General features: G+C 38.5%; 1 protein-coding gene across 3 annotated transcripts in view; it reads left to right on the forward strand.

Moving 5' to 3' along the window:
• The window catches only part of COL4A4 (collagen type IV alpha 4 chain), a 156,963-nt gene that overhangs the window by 96,446 nt on the left and 43,696 nt on the right, over positions 1-16,821 (forward strand). For all 3 annotated transcript variants that reach the window (XM_058300015.2, XM_058300013.2, XM_058300014.1), the window contains exons 33-34: positions 204-385; positions 1,657-1,720. In XM_058300015.2, coding sequence (XP_058155998.1) covers positions 204-385; positions 1,657-1,720 — 246 coding nt within the window. The remainder of the gene's footprint in view (positions 1-203; positions 386-1,656; positions 1,721-16,821) is intronic.

Consider the following 16,821-nt stretch of genomic DNA (forward strand, 5'->3'; position numbering starts at 1 on the left):
CCCTCCACCTCTGCCAGCGCTGAGTCTGCTAACCTCCTGGGCAGCCAGCCTCCTTTACAGCATCCTCAGCGGCTCGGGACAGGGATTAGGATGCCCCATACATTTGACTTCTCCTACTGAAAAGAGAAGAAAACCCCTCAGCCTAGCTCTTGCCGACCCCAGGATTTCAGCAAACAGGTTTACGACACTCCCGACCTCACCAGGTGCTAAAGGAGGCCTGGGGATGCCAGGGACGAGAGGCGAGCCAGGAAGACCCGGACCGCCTGGATCTCAGCGAGGGGAGCCTGGTGGACACGGGCAGCCTGGGCCTCCAGGGCCACCAGGCCGGCCCGGCTCACCTGGGGCGAGAGGGATCATTGGTTTTCCGGGATTTCCAGGTGACCAGGTAAGCCGCTGCTGCTGTGGGAGGGAAGAAACGACAAAACGTCTCTGTTCTTAGGACGCCTGTAACGAGTCATATTAATAATATGCCACTGTCCATCGTTCCTCTTTCACTGGCTTTTAGAACGCAGGCGGCAGGCCGAGGGAAGAGTGGAGCTCTCTGGAAGGTCATGATGTATCTGAAATTTCTCTCTAGAGCTCATGCCTCACCGCCCTAAGATAGGTGACCAAGCTTTCACACACTTCAGCCCCGTTGAATGGCCCTGTAGATTCTTGCCTTCTGGCTAATGGAAGGAAAAGTCATCCCGGAATATAACTCCAATGCTGGTTTCCAAACCTTCCTAACTGATTGCAGATACCGCAGATCTTGCTCTAAATACATTTGCTCTTCACAGTCATGAGTAAATACCCCTTGAAAAACCAGGAGGTACCAAAAATGTAATATTGGGATTCTGGAAAATGTGTAATATTAATATAATTTGATGCATGTATTTGGGAATAAAATGGATTTCAGAAATTGGAGGTATGGTATGCCTTCTAATGATAACTTTTTAGTATTGATTTATTCATTCAAAACTTAAAACTCAAGTTACGCAATACAGTTACTTTTTTGTGAACAAGTGTACAGAATAGGAAGCTGTCTATTGGTATTGACGTCTCTTTTCTGGAGGGGTTTTGACTGTTTTTAAAAACCGAACACATACTGTAGCATGCAGGCATTGCTTTTCCAATTTTCTTTTTTTTTTAAAGATTTATTTATTTATTTCTCTCCCCCACCCCCCACCCCACTTGTCTGTTCTCTGTGTCCATTTGCTGTGTCTTCTTTGTCTGCTTCTGTTGTTGTCAGCGGCATGGGAATCTGTGTTTCTTTTTGTTGCATCATCTTGTGTGTCAGCTCTCTGTGTGTGTGGTGCCATTCTTGGGCAGGCTGCACTTTGTTTCGCGCTGGGCGGCTCTCCTTATGGGGCGCACTCCTTGTGCTTGGGGCTCCCCTACACGGGGGACACCCCTGCGTGGCACGGCACTCCTTGCGCACATCAGCACTGCGCGTGGGCCAGCTCCATGCAGGTCAAGGAGGCCCGGGGTTTGAACCGTGGACCTCCCATGTGGTAGGCGGATGCCCCAACCACTGGGCCAAGTCTGCCGCCCCAATTTTCTTTACCACTGCAAATGATAACAACCAAACCGTTACCAAAGATTGTAACTGTAGTATGTCATGCACGTGCCAATTGTATTTTAAACCAATAGAATCTTTCTGTTTCATTAAATTATCAGGGAGAGCCAGGTACTCCAGGCCCCCCGGGACGTTCAGGAAGTGATGGAGAAAGAGGACCGAAAGGTATGGTTTGGAAATAGGGCAGCCATCCATCAAGCTCCTCATCCTGGGCGTTAATTGTACCACTGTGAACAAGCACCTCTTGCATGAAAAGCAAAATAGATCAAACAAACTGTTATGCCAAGGGATTATTCTTAGACTCTACTAGATAGTAAAACACTCAAGACCCAAACCATCCACATTGTCATTCAGATTGAAGGATATCAGCTGGGAAACAGTGTAGCCTTGGGGCACGTCAGGTCCTCCTCTTCATGGGAGTCCTTGCAGCAGTCCATGTGGTGACCACAGCCACCACCACCCCCAACCGAAGTGAGGGCTCAGGTGCAAGGAGATGAGATCCACATTGGCAGGCGGTGTCCACCTTGGCTTAGAAGGCCCATGCCCCATAAGAGCCAATGACTTTTCTAACAATTCCAATGGTATAGCTTTTAGGGTCCCAGCGACAAGAATCACTGTACACAGAGAAGGCCAAAGCCGTGAGTCCTCATCAGGTGTTGCTAGTTCACTTACAGAATTTCCAGGCCAAGTGTAATTTACAATCAGGATATTTTTTACCATAAGCCAGTGGTTAGCAAACCCTTCTGTAAAGGACCAGATGACAAATATTTTCAGCTTTGCATGCTCTAAGGTTTCTGTCACAAGACAACTGCAAAAGTAGCTCTAGACCAGGGGTTCTTAACAAGGGGTCCATGAGCTTGAACTGAAACACTATTTTTGTGGGGATATGTTGGTGTGGGTGTGATATATTTATTAAATAATACGCAGTATAGGGTGAACTTTGTAAGGGGTCTGGGGTTTTCACTTGACTGGCAAAGGGGTTTGTAGAACCAAAAAGGTTAAGAACTCCTGCTCTAGACAATACATGAGCAAATGGGTGTGGCTGTGTCTCAATAAAACTTTATTTACAAAACCATCTGGATTTGGCCCAACAGGCCTTAGTTTGCCTCCTTCCAAAAACAATGTTGCCTTGCAACACAGCTGACATTCTGTCTTTGTCAGTTTTCCAGTAAAGCAGAGCTAGAAATTAACTGAAGGTCAAAACTGTCTTTAGAGAAAGAGTGATTTTGTTAACCTTTCATCCAGACAAATGAATGAACAAACAAATGAAAGTCAGAATTTCTTAAATTGCAATATTTGCCTGAAAACTTCAATTATTTTACTATCTTTTTGTACCATTGAGTTAATAGTTTTTCTTTAAATCTACTTTAAAATGAATCACCTTTTAACCTTAGCATTGTCCTAATCACTATCTTTGTATTTTAGTACATATTAAAATAAATTACTTTAAAATGTAAAACACTAGTGAACTACCTAAAATCCTCTTCCTACAACTAGTGTACATGTTTTACACTTTGGGAAATCCTCCATAATAATATGATAATTGCTGTGAGAAAAAATGAACTGTGCATGCTTATTGAGTCAGAAAGAATAATTGAGCTCTCTTCCTCAGAAATAGGTACAAATCGAGAATGTTTCATGTTTGATTTTTTTCTTTTCTTTAAAAACTTTTATTTTAAAATACTTTTAAACTTACAGGATAGTTTAAAAAAGTCACACAAACCCCATACAGAGAACTCCAACACCTCCAGATAACCCAATGCACTGATTTTAATATTTTGCCAGATTTGTCATAACATTCTTTCTATCTCTATGTTTATCCATTTACTGACCACTTGAGTATAGGTTGTACACACCATGCTCCTTGAACATTTAGTACTGCAAAGTACATTTCCAAACAACAAGGCTATTCACTTATGCAATCATCATTAAGTACAGTTAACAAGTTCAAGAAATTTAACATTGATATAAAACTTACAGTCTGTATTCCAGTGTTTTCAGTTGTCCCGATAATGTCCTCTGACCCTCTTCACCTCCCTTGCAGGAGCCCATCCAGGATAATGTTTTGCATTTAATTGTCATTGTCTCCTTGATTACTTATTTTAATTGTGGGAACATATATACAAAATAAATTTTCCTATCTTAATCACTCTAAGCCTACCATTCGATGGAATACCATTCGATGGTACTTTCTCCCTGAAGACTGACATTCTGGGGCTGGCTGACAGTAATCCTTGGCTTCTTTGTCACATGGCAATGCACATCCTCTCCTGGCCTCTCCCTTCTCTTCCAGGGTCTGTTGACCTGCAGCTTCTTGCTTCCTGTGGCTTTCTTCCTCTATCTGTTTGTGTTTCATTCTGCTTATAAAGGACTCCAGTAATAGGATTAAGGCCCATCTTGGGCCACACCTTAACTGAAGTAACCTGGCAGAAAGGTCCTACTTACAATGGGCTTATACCCACAAGAATGGATTACATTTAAAAGCATGTTTTTCTGGAGTACATACTGCTCCAAACCATCACACCAACTTAATTTCAATAGTATACACAAACTATTCTTCTATACCCATATACCCCTCTGTATAGTTCTTGTCACAGATTGCATGTTTATACATTGAGTCTGAAACCTCTGTGTTATTATTATGTTTTATGTATTTGCCTTTTAGATCCTATAGGAAGTAAATCAAAAATAGTAGTAGCATTTATATTTACTCGTGTCATAACCTTTCCAGACATCTTTATTGCTTCGTGCAGCTTCAATCTATTATTTTTTTTCTTGTCTTTATTTTTTTAATGTTAAATTAAAAAATATTATTTATTGTCCTTTCCTATCAAACTGCAGAACTCTCTTTGCAACTCATGTAGGCCCAGTCTAGTGTGATGAACTCCCTTAGCTTTTGTTTGTCTGGGAATGTCTTAATCTCTTCCTCATTTTTGATAGACAGTAAGGTATTACCATGTATAGAATTCTTGGTTGGCCTTTTTTTTTCTTTCAGCACTTTAAATATGTCATTCCACTGCTTCCTTCCATGGTTTCTGATGAGAAATCAGCATATAATATTTTTGAGACTCCTTTGTATGTGACATGTTGCTTCTCTCTTGTAGCTTTCAGAATTCTCTATTTTTGGCAATTGACAGTTGGATTATAATGTGCTGTGGCATGGGTCTATTTGGATTTATTCTGTTTGGAGTTCATTGATCATCTTGGGTGTGTATTCATGTCTTTTGTTAAATTTGGGAAGTTTTCAGGCATTAATTCTCTGAATATTCTCTCTACCCCTTTCTGTCTTCTCTTTCTGGGACTCCCATAATGCTTATATTGGCATGCTTGATGGTGCCCATAGGTTCCTCAGGTTCCTTATAGGTTCACTTTTTCTTTCATTCTTTTTTCTTTCTGCTTCTCAGACTGAATGATTTTATTTGTCTTGTCTTCATGTTCTCTGATTTTTCTGTCACTACCAATCTGAATTTGAATCCCTCTAGGGAATTTTTAATTTGTTACTGTGGTCTTCAGTTCCTTTTGGTTCCTTCTCATAATTTCCATCTCTATATTGATATTCTCTTTGTGTTCACATATACTTTTTCTAATTTCCTTTGCCCATGTTTTCCTTTAGCTCTTTGGCCATATTTATGGACTATTTTGTCACCAGCTCGTTACAAAATCAAGAAACAGACATCCCAGGGAGTAAATCCCAGAGTTACCATTTTAAAATGTTAAAATGTACAATGTGCAACAAAAACAAAAGAGTACAAACCAAAGAAACAGGAAAGAGTGGTCCATTCAAAGGAAGAGAATAAAATTACAGAAAATTCTAACAAAAATTGAAAATGTGGACATACTAAACAAGGCTTTTTAAAAAAATTACCTTAAAAATGCTTAAGAAGATGAAGGAAAGTGCACAGAAAGAACTACAAGATATCAGGAAAACAATGAGTGAACAATATGAAAGTCTAAGTAAAGAGACAGAAAAAATTTTAAAGGAGCCAAATAGAACTACTGGAGTTGAAGACCACAATAACTGAAATGTAAATGTCTATGTGGATTTCAAGAGTATATTGGAGCTGGCAGAAGAAAGAATCAGTGAACTTTAAGTCAAGACACCTGAAATGATTCAGACTGAGGAGCAGAAAGAAAAAAAGAAGTATTACAAGTGAAAATAGCCTAAGACAGCTATGGGACAAGCACACCAATATATCATTATAGAAGTCCCAGAAGGAGCATAAGGAGAAAATGGGGCAAAAAAGAATAATCAAAGAAATAATGAGAGAACTTCCCAAATTTAGCAAACGATGTGAGTATGCCCATCAAAGAAGCTTAGAGAACCTCAAACAGTATAAACATGAAGACTAATAAAGCCCATCGCCTGTTGATTACACTATCAAATGCAATAGACAAAGAGGGAGTTCTGAAAGCTGTAAGAAAAAACCAACTTATTACTGACAAGAAAATCCCAATAAGATTGAGTGCTGATTTCTCATCAGAAACCAAGAATGCAAGAAGGCAGGGTGTTGAAATATTTAGAGTGCTGAAGGAAAACAACTGTCAGCAAGAATTTTATATCTAATGAGACTAAAAATGAGGGGAAGATTAAGACATTAACAGATAAACAAAAGCTGAGGGAGTGCATCACCAATAGACCTGCCCTATAAGCAATGCTAACAGGAGTTCTTCAGACTGAAATGAAGGGACACTAGACAGTTGTTAAAGACTGCATAAAGAAATACAGATCTACAGTTAAGGTAATCACTTGGGTAATTATAAACACCTGTATTATTGTATGGTATTGTTTTGTATGTAACTCCACTTCTTACTTCCTACACGTGCTAAAATGCAAATGCATATAAAGTAATGACAAGTCTAGGTTTTTGATCATAGAGTGTACAAAGAAAGATATAAGCAGTACCAAATACAAAAAATGATGGAGGGACAGAGGGGATATGGAAAAGTATATGTGCATGCTACAAAAGTTAAGTTGGTATCAAACCAAATATAATTGTTATATATTTAGGATGTTAAATTGTAACCCTATGGTAACCACAGGGAAAACATATGATAAATATACCCAGATAGAAATGACAAGTGTTGCTGGGGGGGGAGAGGTGGGGTGGGGGTGGTGGGGTTGAATGGGACCTCATATATATATATTTTTAATGTAATATTATTACAAAGTCAATAAAAAAAAAAAAAAACTAGCCAAAAAAAAAAAAAAAGAAATGACAAGGCACTCAATATGATAGAGCAAGAAAACAAATAAATATAAAAGTAAGCTTTAAGGGAGGTGAGATACAAAAAATATATAAGATCTACAAAGGCTAAATAGCAAAATGGCAGAGGAAAGACCTGTATAATCAGTAATGACTTTAAATGTGACTAGATTAAACTCTCCAGTCAAAAGGCAGAGATTGGCAGAACAGATTTTAAAATAAAGCATGCCCAACTCTATGCTGCTTGCAAAAGATTCACCTTAAAGCCAAAGATACAAGTAGCTTGATAGTGAAAGGATGAGAAAATCTATACTATGTAAGTAGTAAAAAAAAAAGGAGCTGAGATGGTTATACTACTATTGAATAAAATAGATTTTAAGTAAACAAAATTATGAGGGACAAAGATGGTCATTACATACTGCTAAGGGGATAATACAATGGGAAGATGTAACAATTTATAAATGTATGTGTACCTAATAGCAGATCCACAAAAATCTGAGAGGGGAATGGACATCTTCCTCCTTAGGAAGAGGTAGGATATGGTAGATGGTGAAGAGTGGTTTCTCATCAGTGAGTTTGGCCAGCAGAGCCCACTTTGAATATCAGCTTTGTCCAGATGAGAATCACAGGAAAGGTGGAAGTTGGAAAAGACACCTCTGTGGAAAGATTTGGCAATGATCACCATCTGCTGACCAGTCAGAAAGCTGCAAAGGAAACCCATGTTTTTTGGGTCTCTAGTCCCAGACCCATTGGGTCAGATATGCGAGGCATGATGAGTCCCTGGCCCTATTTTAATAAGATAAGCTAGGCAATTTTAAAGACTTAGAATAAGTTGAACCAAAAATCAAAGAAAAGCTGTGAAACAAAATCACTAAGCAAGTGGAGCAGGTGTAGCTCAGCAGTTGAGCACCTGCTTCCCATGTACAAGGTTGCAAGTTCAATACCTGGTACATCCTAAAAAAAAGAAAAATCACTAGGCAAGAGAGAGAAATTCACCATCAGAATAAATTCACAAACATATTCAGATGCCTGGACATCAGCAAAAAATTACAAGCCATACTAAGAAACAGGAAGAGATGGCCCAGCCAAAGAAACAAACTAAATATCCTGACAAGATACAAGATTTAAGACAACTAATCAATAACCTTAGAACTCTCTTAAATGATTTCAAGGAGTTGAAGAAAGTATGTTTAAGGAGATAAATGATATTAAGACACTGGGTGAACATTAAGTACAATTTGAAAGCCTGCAAAGAAAAGTAACAGAGATTATGGGAATGAATGAGATTAAAATGATATTAGAGCATTATAACATTATAGCAATAGATTTGAATTGATGGAAGACAGAATTAGTGAATTGGAGGATAAGTGGCTGAACTTGAAAATACAGGCGAAGAGAAAGAGAAAAGAATGGAAAAAATGGGACAGAGTCTCAGGGAATTGAATTACAATATGAAATGCACAAACATTCACATTATTGGTGTTCCAGAAGGAGAAGAGAATGGAAAATGGGCAGAAAGAATATTCGAGGAAATAATGACAGAAAACTTCCCAATCCTATGAAAGACATAAATATCAATATCCAAGGAAGACAATGCACCCCAAACAGAATAAATCTAAAAAGACCTACTCTAAGACACCTACTAAGAATGACAAATACAGAAGTAAAGAGAGGATTCTGAAAGCAGCAAGAGAAAAACAAAGCATCACATACAAGGGAACCTCAATAAGATTAAATGCCAACCTCTCATCAGAAACCCTGGAGGGAGAAGAAAGTAGTATAATATATTAAAGATTCTTTTTTTTAATTAATTAATTAATTTTAATATTACATTCCCCATATACCCCCACCCCCCTCACCCCACTACTCCCCCCACAGCAACATTCTCCTCCATCATCATGACACACTCATTGCACCCAGTGAATACATCTCTCAGTATCGCTGCACCTCATGGTCAATGGTCCACATCATAGCCCACACTCTCCCACGTTACATCCAGTGGGCCATGGGAGGACCTACAGTGTCCAGTAATTGTCCCTGCAGCACCACCCAGGACAACTCCAAGTCCCGAAAATGCCTCCACATCTCATCTCTTCCTCCCATTCCCCACACCCAGCAGCCATCATGGCCACTTTGTCCACACCAATGCCACATTTTCTTCGATTGCTAATCACAATAGTTAATGAATAGAATATCAGTAAGTCCACTCTAATCCATATTATATTCCTCCATCCTGTGGACCTTGGATTGGTTGTGTCCATTCCACATCTATGTCAAGAGGGGGCTTAGATTCCACATGGATGCTGGATGCAATCCTCCTGCTTTCAGTTGTAGGTACTCTTGACTCCATGGTGTGGTGGTTGACCTTCTTCAGCTCCATGTTAGTTGAGTGGGGTAAGTCCAATAAATGAGAGTGTAGGAGCTGCAAGTCTGTCGAGGCTCAGGGCCTGGCTATCATATGGTCAGTCCAGAGATTCAGATCCCCTGGGTATATCTTAAACCCCAGCACCAGCTACAATTCTGGTAAAGTAACAGGAAAGGCTTGTGAAAAGAGATCACATCTGAGTCCAGCTTCATCACCAGAAACACCAACTCCAAAGACTGACATGGCAGTGAACTCCATCTGCCATGATCATAAAACCTGTGGGTCTCTGTAGCCCTCAGAAGAACCAATACCTGGGGTTGTATCTACTTTATCTGTCTCTGGGATTCTGCCCAGGTGTGCATAATGGCAACCTCTCTGATAACCTCCCAGCTCTTTTTTATTTTTATTTATTTTATTTTATTTTATTTTTTTAAATTGATTTTGTAAAAATATTACATTAAAAAAAAAATATGAGGACCCCTTCAACCCCCCCACCCCCACCCCACCACTCCCCCTCCAGCAACACTCATTCCCATCATCATGACACATCCATTGCATTTGGTAAGTACGTCTCTGGGCACCTCTGCACCTCATGGTCAATGGTCCACATCATGGCCCATACTCTCCCCCATTCCATCCAGTGGGCCCTGTGAGGATTTACAATGTCCGGTGATTGCCCCTGAAGCACCATCCAGGGCAGCTCCAAGTCCCTAAGATGCCTCCACATCTCGTCTCTTCCTGCCATTCCCCATACCCATTAGCCACCATGTCCACTTTTCCCACTCCAATACCACCTTTTCTCTGTGGACATTGGATTGGTTGTATCCATTGCACCTCTATGTCAAGAGGAGGCTCAGATTCCTCATGGATACTGGATGCAATCCTCTCGCTTTCAGTTGTAGGCACTCTAGGCTCCATGGTGTGGTGGTTGTCCTTCTTCAACTCCATCTTATCCCAGCTCTTTTTTAGAGACTCATAGCCATATAAACTCATTTGTCCTTTCCATTTCCCCCTTGATTTAAGTCAAAAAGCATTTTTAACTCCTGTTATTATATGTAAACAGAGATATTCTGCTGGTCTGAGTTGAACCTTTTATTCAAGGTCATTTTCTAGTTATGTCATCAGCTGGTACTTGGTAGTGATCCCTCAGCACCAGGGAGGCTCATCCCTGGGAGTCATGTCCCACGCTGAGAGGAAGGCCACAAATTTACATGCTGAGTTTGGCTTCAAGACTGGCCACATTTGAGCAACACGGAGGCTCTCAGGAGGTAACTCTTAGGCACAATGCTGCTCTAGGCCTTGTTCTTATTTCAGGTACACAGGCTCACAAGCATAGTCATTAATATCAGGGGCTCATTGTTGGACTTTCATTCTTTTTTGGTCTTTGCCATTGCACTTGGGGGATTGTTGCTGTTCCTTTAGGAACTATTATAGAGCTCCCCTGGCTAGGATCTCAGCACTCCCTCAGTTTTTGTTTTTAATTGTTTCCACTATGAAAATATCCAAACACTTTTATGTACCCTGGATATATGCCCTGGAGAACTCCCTACCAACCATGTGTCCCCTGTCAATAACATCCCATACTACTATTCCTCCGCTGCCATTTTTGAACCTCTCTGATCCAAAACTTCCTGAAAAGTGAAGCCCAATATATTGCCAGGTTCCCTTAATAGTAAAATAGAATATAGCGATGAGCTTAAAGGTTAGATATAGAATACATATTAATTTGGAAAAATTCTACATCCTATCTTTTTCTTTTCTTTTTTCTAATTATTAAGCTTAGCTTCACAAGAGTCTTAGATCACAGTAATTCATTTATACAATATACAGTACTCCCACATATCTAGCATAAAAGCTATTGTCTCAATATCTGTACATCAGTTTCAGTAAATATGGTATGAATATGTTAAAAGATTATTGCTGTGGAAGGGAAAAGGTTTTATGTTGGATATTAAAGATTCTGAAAGAGCAAAATTTCCTGCCAAGAATTCTTTATCTGGCAAAATTGTTTTTCAAAAATGAGTGTGAGTTTAAAGTCTTCATAAACAAAAACTGAGAGAGTTTGTCATTAAGAGACCAGGTCTGTAAGACATACTGAAGGGAGTGCTGCAGCCTGAAAGGATAACACAAGGGTGAGAGACTTGGAGAAGAGTGTAGAAATGAAGATTATTAGTAAGGGTAACTTAAATGGTAAAAAGACAGACAAATAAGATGTTACAATAGAAAGCCAAAGGAAAAAAATGGATGAAGTAAGTGATAATTTTACAGTAATAGCATTGAATGTTAATGGTCTAAACTCCCCAATCAAAACACACAGACTGACAGAATGCATGAAAAATATGAGCCATCTACATATTGTCTACAAGATACTCATCTCAGATGTAAGGACACAATCAGGTTGAAAGTAAAAGATTGGAAAAGATATTCCACACAAATAGTAACCAAAAATGGTCTGGAATAGTGATAGTCTAATGGAGAAAATAGATTTTAAATTCAAATCTGCTATAATAGATGAAGAAGGTCATAATATATTAATAGGAAGGGCAATTCACCAAGAAGAACTAACTATAATAAACAAGATATATGAGGAACACTGGCAAAACTGAAGGGAGAAATAGATATATTTACAATAATAGTTGGAGACTACAATACACCACTCTCAGCATTGGATAGAACATCTAGACAGTAGATAAATAAGGAAACAGAGAGCTTGAATAATATTATAAGTGAATTAGACCTGACAGAATTTATAGAGCATTGTACCCCAAAATGGTTGGATTTTTACACATTCTTTGCAAGTACTCATGGATCCTTCCCCAGGATAGAACATATGTTGGGTCACAGGTCGGGTCAGGAATCACTAAATCTTAAAAGAATGAAATTATACAAAGCACTTTCTCTAAGCATAATAGAATTAAGCTGGAAATAATAACTGATGGAAAAATGGAAAATTCACAGATATATTGATATTAAATGATATACTCAAATAATCAGTGGGTCAAAGAAGAAATTGTAAGAAAAATAAGTAAATATCTTGAGATAAATGAAAACAGAAAACATCAAAACCTGTGGGACACAGCAAAAGCAGTGCTGAGAGGGAAATTTATAGCCTTCAATTCTTACATTAAAAAAGAAGAGAACCTAAAATCAAAGACCTAACTGCACACCTGGAGGAACTAGAAAAAGAACAGCAAACTAATCCTAAATCAAGCAGAAGGAAAGTAATAATAAAGATCAGATCAGAAATAAGAAACTGAGAACAATGGCAACAACAACAACAATAGAGAGCATCACCAAAACCAAATGTTGGTTCTTGAGAGAGCAACAAAATTGACAAACCCTTAGCTATACTGATGAAGGAAAAAGAGAGAAGATGCAAATAAATAAAGTCATAAATGAGAGGGGGGATTTACCACTGACCCCACAGAAATAAGAGAGATCATAAGAGGATACTATGAACAACTGTGTGCCAAGAAACTACACAACATAGGCTCAATGGCCAAATTACTAGAAGCACACAACCTACATTAAACCTAGATGAAAGAGAAGACTTCAACAAACCAATCACAAATAAAGAGATTGAAACAGTCATCAAAAACCTCCCAAAGATGAGAAGCCTAGGACCAGATGGCTTTACAGATAAATTCTATCAATCATTCAAAGATGATTTAATACCATTCTTCCTCAAGCTCTTCAAAAAAATTGAACAGGAAGGAATACTACCAAACTCAGTCTATGAAGCCAAAGAAAATTATAGACCAATCTCTCTAATGAATATGTATGAAAAATCTTAAACAAAGTACTTACAAAATGAATTCAAAAGGACATTAAAAGAATTCACCACAATCAAGTGGGTTTTATCCCAGATATGCAAGGGTGGTTCAACACAGAAAAATCAATTAATGTAATAAACCACATTAATAAATTAGGCAAAGAAAAATTGCATAATCCTCTTGATTGATGCAGAAAAGGCATTTGACAAAATACGGCATATTTTCTTGGTAAAACCACTCCAAAAGATAGGATTAAAAGGAAACTTTCTCAACTGGTAAAGAGCATTTATGAAAAATCCATGCCTGGAATTGCAGATTGAAATGAAAGATTGAAATGTTTCCTGCTGACATCAGGACAAAGACAAGGATGCCCACTGTCACCATTGCTATTCAGTATTGTCCTAGAGGTTTTAGCTAGAGCAGTTAGGCAAGGAAAAGAAATAAAGGGCACCCAAATAGGAAAGGAAGAAGTAAAACTCTGTTATTTGCTGATGATATGATCCCATATCTAGAAAATCCTGAAAAATCTGCAAGAAAAGTACTAGAACTAATAGGCAAGTTCAGCAATGTGGTGGAATACAAGATTAATATGCAAAAATTAGGAGTGTATTTCTATATATTACTGTTGAGCAATTTGAAGAGGAAGTCAGGAAAAAATTCCATTTATAATAGTGACTAAAATAATCAGATATTTAGGAAAAAACTTAACCAAGGACATAAAGGACCTATATTCAGAAAATTACAAAAAATTCTTAAAAGAAACCAAAGATGACCTAAATAGTTGAAAGGACATTCTATGTTCATGGATTAGAAGACTAAGATATTGTTAAGATGTCAGTTCTACCCAAACTGATTTACAGATTAAACACAATCCCAATAAAAATCACAAAACCCTTTTTGCTGAAATGAAGAAGCCAGTTATCACATTTATTTGGAAGGGTAAAGGGCCCCAAGTAGCTAAAAATATCTTTAAAAAGAAGAACGAAGTTGAAGGGTTCTTACTTCCTGAATTTAAATCATATTAATTAGCCACAGTGTAAAAATAGCATGATACTGGCATAACCATAAACATGATTGACTGATGGAACCGAATTGAGAACTCAGAAATAGACCCTCACTTCAATGATCAAATGATTTTTTACAAGGCTATCAAGCCCATTACCTGAACGAATGATGCTGGGAGAACTCGCTATCCATATAAAAAGGAAAAAACCCTATACAAAAATTAACTTAAAATGGATCAAGGATCTAAATATTAAAGCTAGAACCATAAAACTTCCAGAAGAAAGTGTGGGGAAACATCTTTAAGGTCTTTTGGTAGGCAGTAGTTTCTTAAACCTTATATGCAAAGCATGAACAACAAAAGAAAAAAATAGATAAATGGGACCTCCTCAAAATTAAACACTTTTGTTCTTCAAAACACTTTGTCAAGAAAGTAAAAAGGCAGCCTACTCAATGGAAGAAAATATTTGGAAACCACATATCTGATAAAGGTTTGATATCCATGTTACATAAGAGATATACAGCTCTATGATAAAAGAAGACAAGTGACCTACTTAAAAATTGACAAAAAAATTGAACATACATTTCTCAGGAAGTAAAAATGGTTGAAAAAGCACAAGAAGAAATGGTCAACATCATTAGCTATTAAGGAAATGAAGATCAAAACCACAGTGAGATACCATTTCCCACCTTATAGAATGGCTGTTATTAAAAAAAACAAGTGCTAGAGATGATGTGGAAAAGTAGGAACACTCCTTCACTGCTGGTGGGAACATAGAATGGCACAGCCTCTTGGAAGACAGTTTGGCAATACCTCAAGAAGGTGAATATAGAACTACCATACAATCCAGCAATCCTGTTATGAGGAATATAGTCAGAAGAACTGAAAGCAAGGATACAAACTAACATTTGCATACTGATGTTCATAGCAGCATTACTCACAATTGCCGAAAGATGGAAAAAACCTAAGTGTCCATCAACCAATGAATGGATAAGCAATGTATACACACAATAGAATACTGTTCAGTTGTAACATGAAATGAAATTAGGATGCATATGACAATATGGATGAACATTGAGGACATTATGTTGATTTAAATAAGCCAAACACACATAGAGCAACATTGTGCCTGGGAATTTCCTCCTGTCAGCCTTCATGTTACTCAAATGTGGCCAGTCTCGAAGCCAAACTCAGCATGTAAATGCAATGCCTTCCCTCCAGCGTGGGACATGACACCCGGGGATGAGCCTCCCTGGCAACGAGGGACCACTATCAAATACCAACTGATGATGCAACTAGAAAAGGACCTTATATGGAAGATTCAATGCGGATCAGCAGAATATCCATGTCTACATAAAATAACATGACTTTAAAATGCTGTTTGACCTAAAGTAAGGGGGAAATGGAAAGGAGAAATGAGTTTATATGGCTACGAGTTTCTAAAAAAGAGTCTGGAGGCTGGCAGAAGGATTGCCCTCATGCACAACTGAGCAGAGTCAGAGAGACAGATAAAGCAGATACAACCCCCAGATATTGGTTCCTATGAAGGCTAAAGAGACCCATGAGAGTTATGGTCATGGCCGATGGGGTTGACTACCAGGGCAGATGGCCCCTCTTTGGAAATGGTGTTTATGTGTGAGGAATCTGGACTCAGATGGGATCTCCCTTCATAAGACTTTCATGCTAATGTGCTAGAGGTGCAGTTAACGTTAGGGTTTAAGATAGATTTAGGGGATTTGAATCTCTGGACCGACAATGTGATAACCAGGTCCTGAGCCTCAACAGACTCCAGCACCTACAATCTGATTTATTGGACTTACCACACTCAGCTAAGATGGAGTTGAAGAAGGACAATCACCACACCATGGAGCCTAGAGTGATTACAACCGAAAATGGGAGGATTGCATCCAGCATCCATGTGGAATCTGAGCCTCCTCTTGACATAGAGGTGCAATGGACACTACCAATCCAATGTCCACAAAGAAGAGGTGGCATTGGATTGGGAAAAGTGGACATGGTGGACGATGGGTGTGGGGAAAGGCAGGAAGAGATGAGAGGTGGAGGCGTCTTTGGGTCATGGAGCTGCCCTGGATGGTGCCTCAGAGGTAATCACCGGACATTGTAAATCCTCACAGGGCCCACTGGATGGAATGGAGGCGAGTATGGACCATGATGTGGACCATTGTCTATGAGGTGCAGAGGTGCCCAAAGATGTACTTACCAAATCCGATGGATATGTCATGACGATGGGAACGAGTGTTGTTGGGGGGGGAGAGGGGGGTGGGGGGGGGGTGGGGTTGAATGGGACCTCACATATATATTTTTAATGTAATATTATTACAAAGTCAATAAAAAAATAAATAAATAAATAAATAAATAAGCCAAACACAAAAGGAAAAATATTGTATGTTCTACTAAAAAAATATGATGAGTAAATTCACGGAGGTAAACTCTAGAGTATAAGTTACTAGGAGATAGAATGTGGGTTGATAATGGGAGCTGAAGCTTAATATATGTAGAAATTTTAATGAGGTTTCTGGTAAAAGTGTGAAACTGAATGATGGTAACACATTATATTGAGTATAACACTGCTGGTTTATAAATGTGATTGTGGCTGAAAGGGGTAGTCTGTGGACATAAATGTCAATTGAAAGGAAATTAGAAAATAATCTAGGGAATATATAAAACAGTGATTTTGGGGGTGTATGAAAGTTTGTGGTTAATAATATAAATATAAGAATGTTCTTCTTTTATGAAGTGTGAAGAATATGATGATACATGGGAAAATTACAACAATGTAATATATGGTCAATAGTTAACAGTAATATTGCAATTTTTTGCAGGAATGGCAAAGAAGATTTTTCAATTCTAAGGGACAAATACAGAGGGTATAAGGGGGTATGGGATTTTCTTTTTGAGTA

Source organism: Dasypus novemcinctus, chromosome 7 (assembly GCF_030445035.2).
Source record: "Dasypus novemcinctus isolate mDasNov1 chromosome 7, mDasNov1.1.hap2, whole genome shotgun sequence".
Taxonomy (NCBI): domain Eukaryota; kingdom Metazoa; phylum Chordata; class Mammalia; order Cingulata; family Dasypodidae; genus Dasypus; species Dasypus novemcinctus.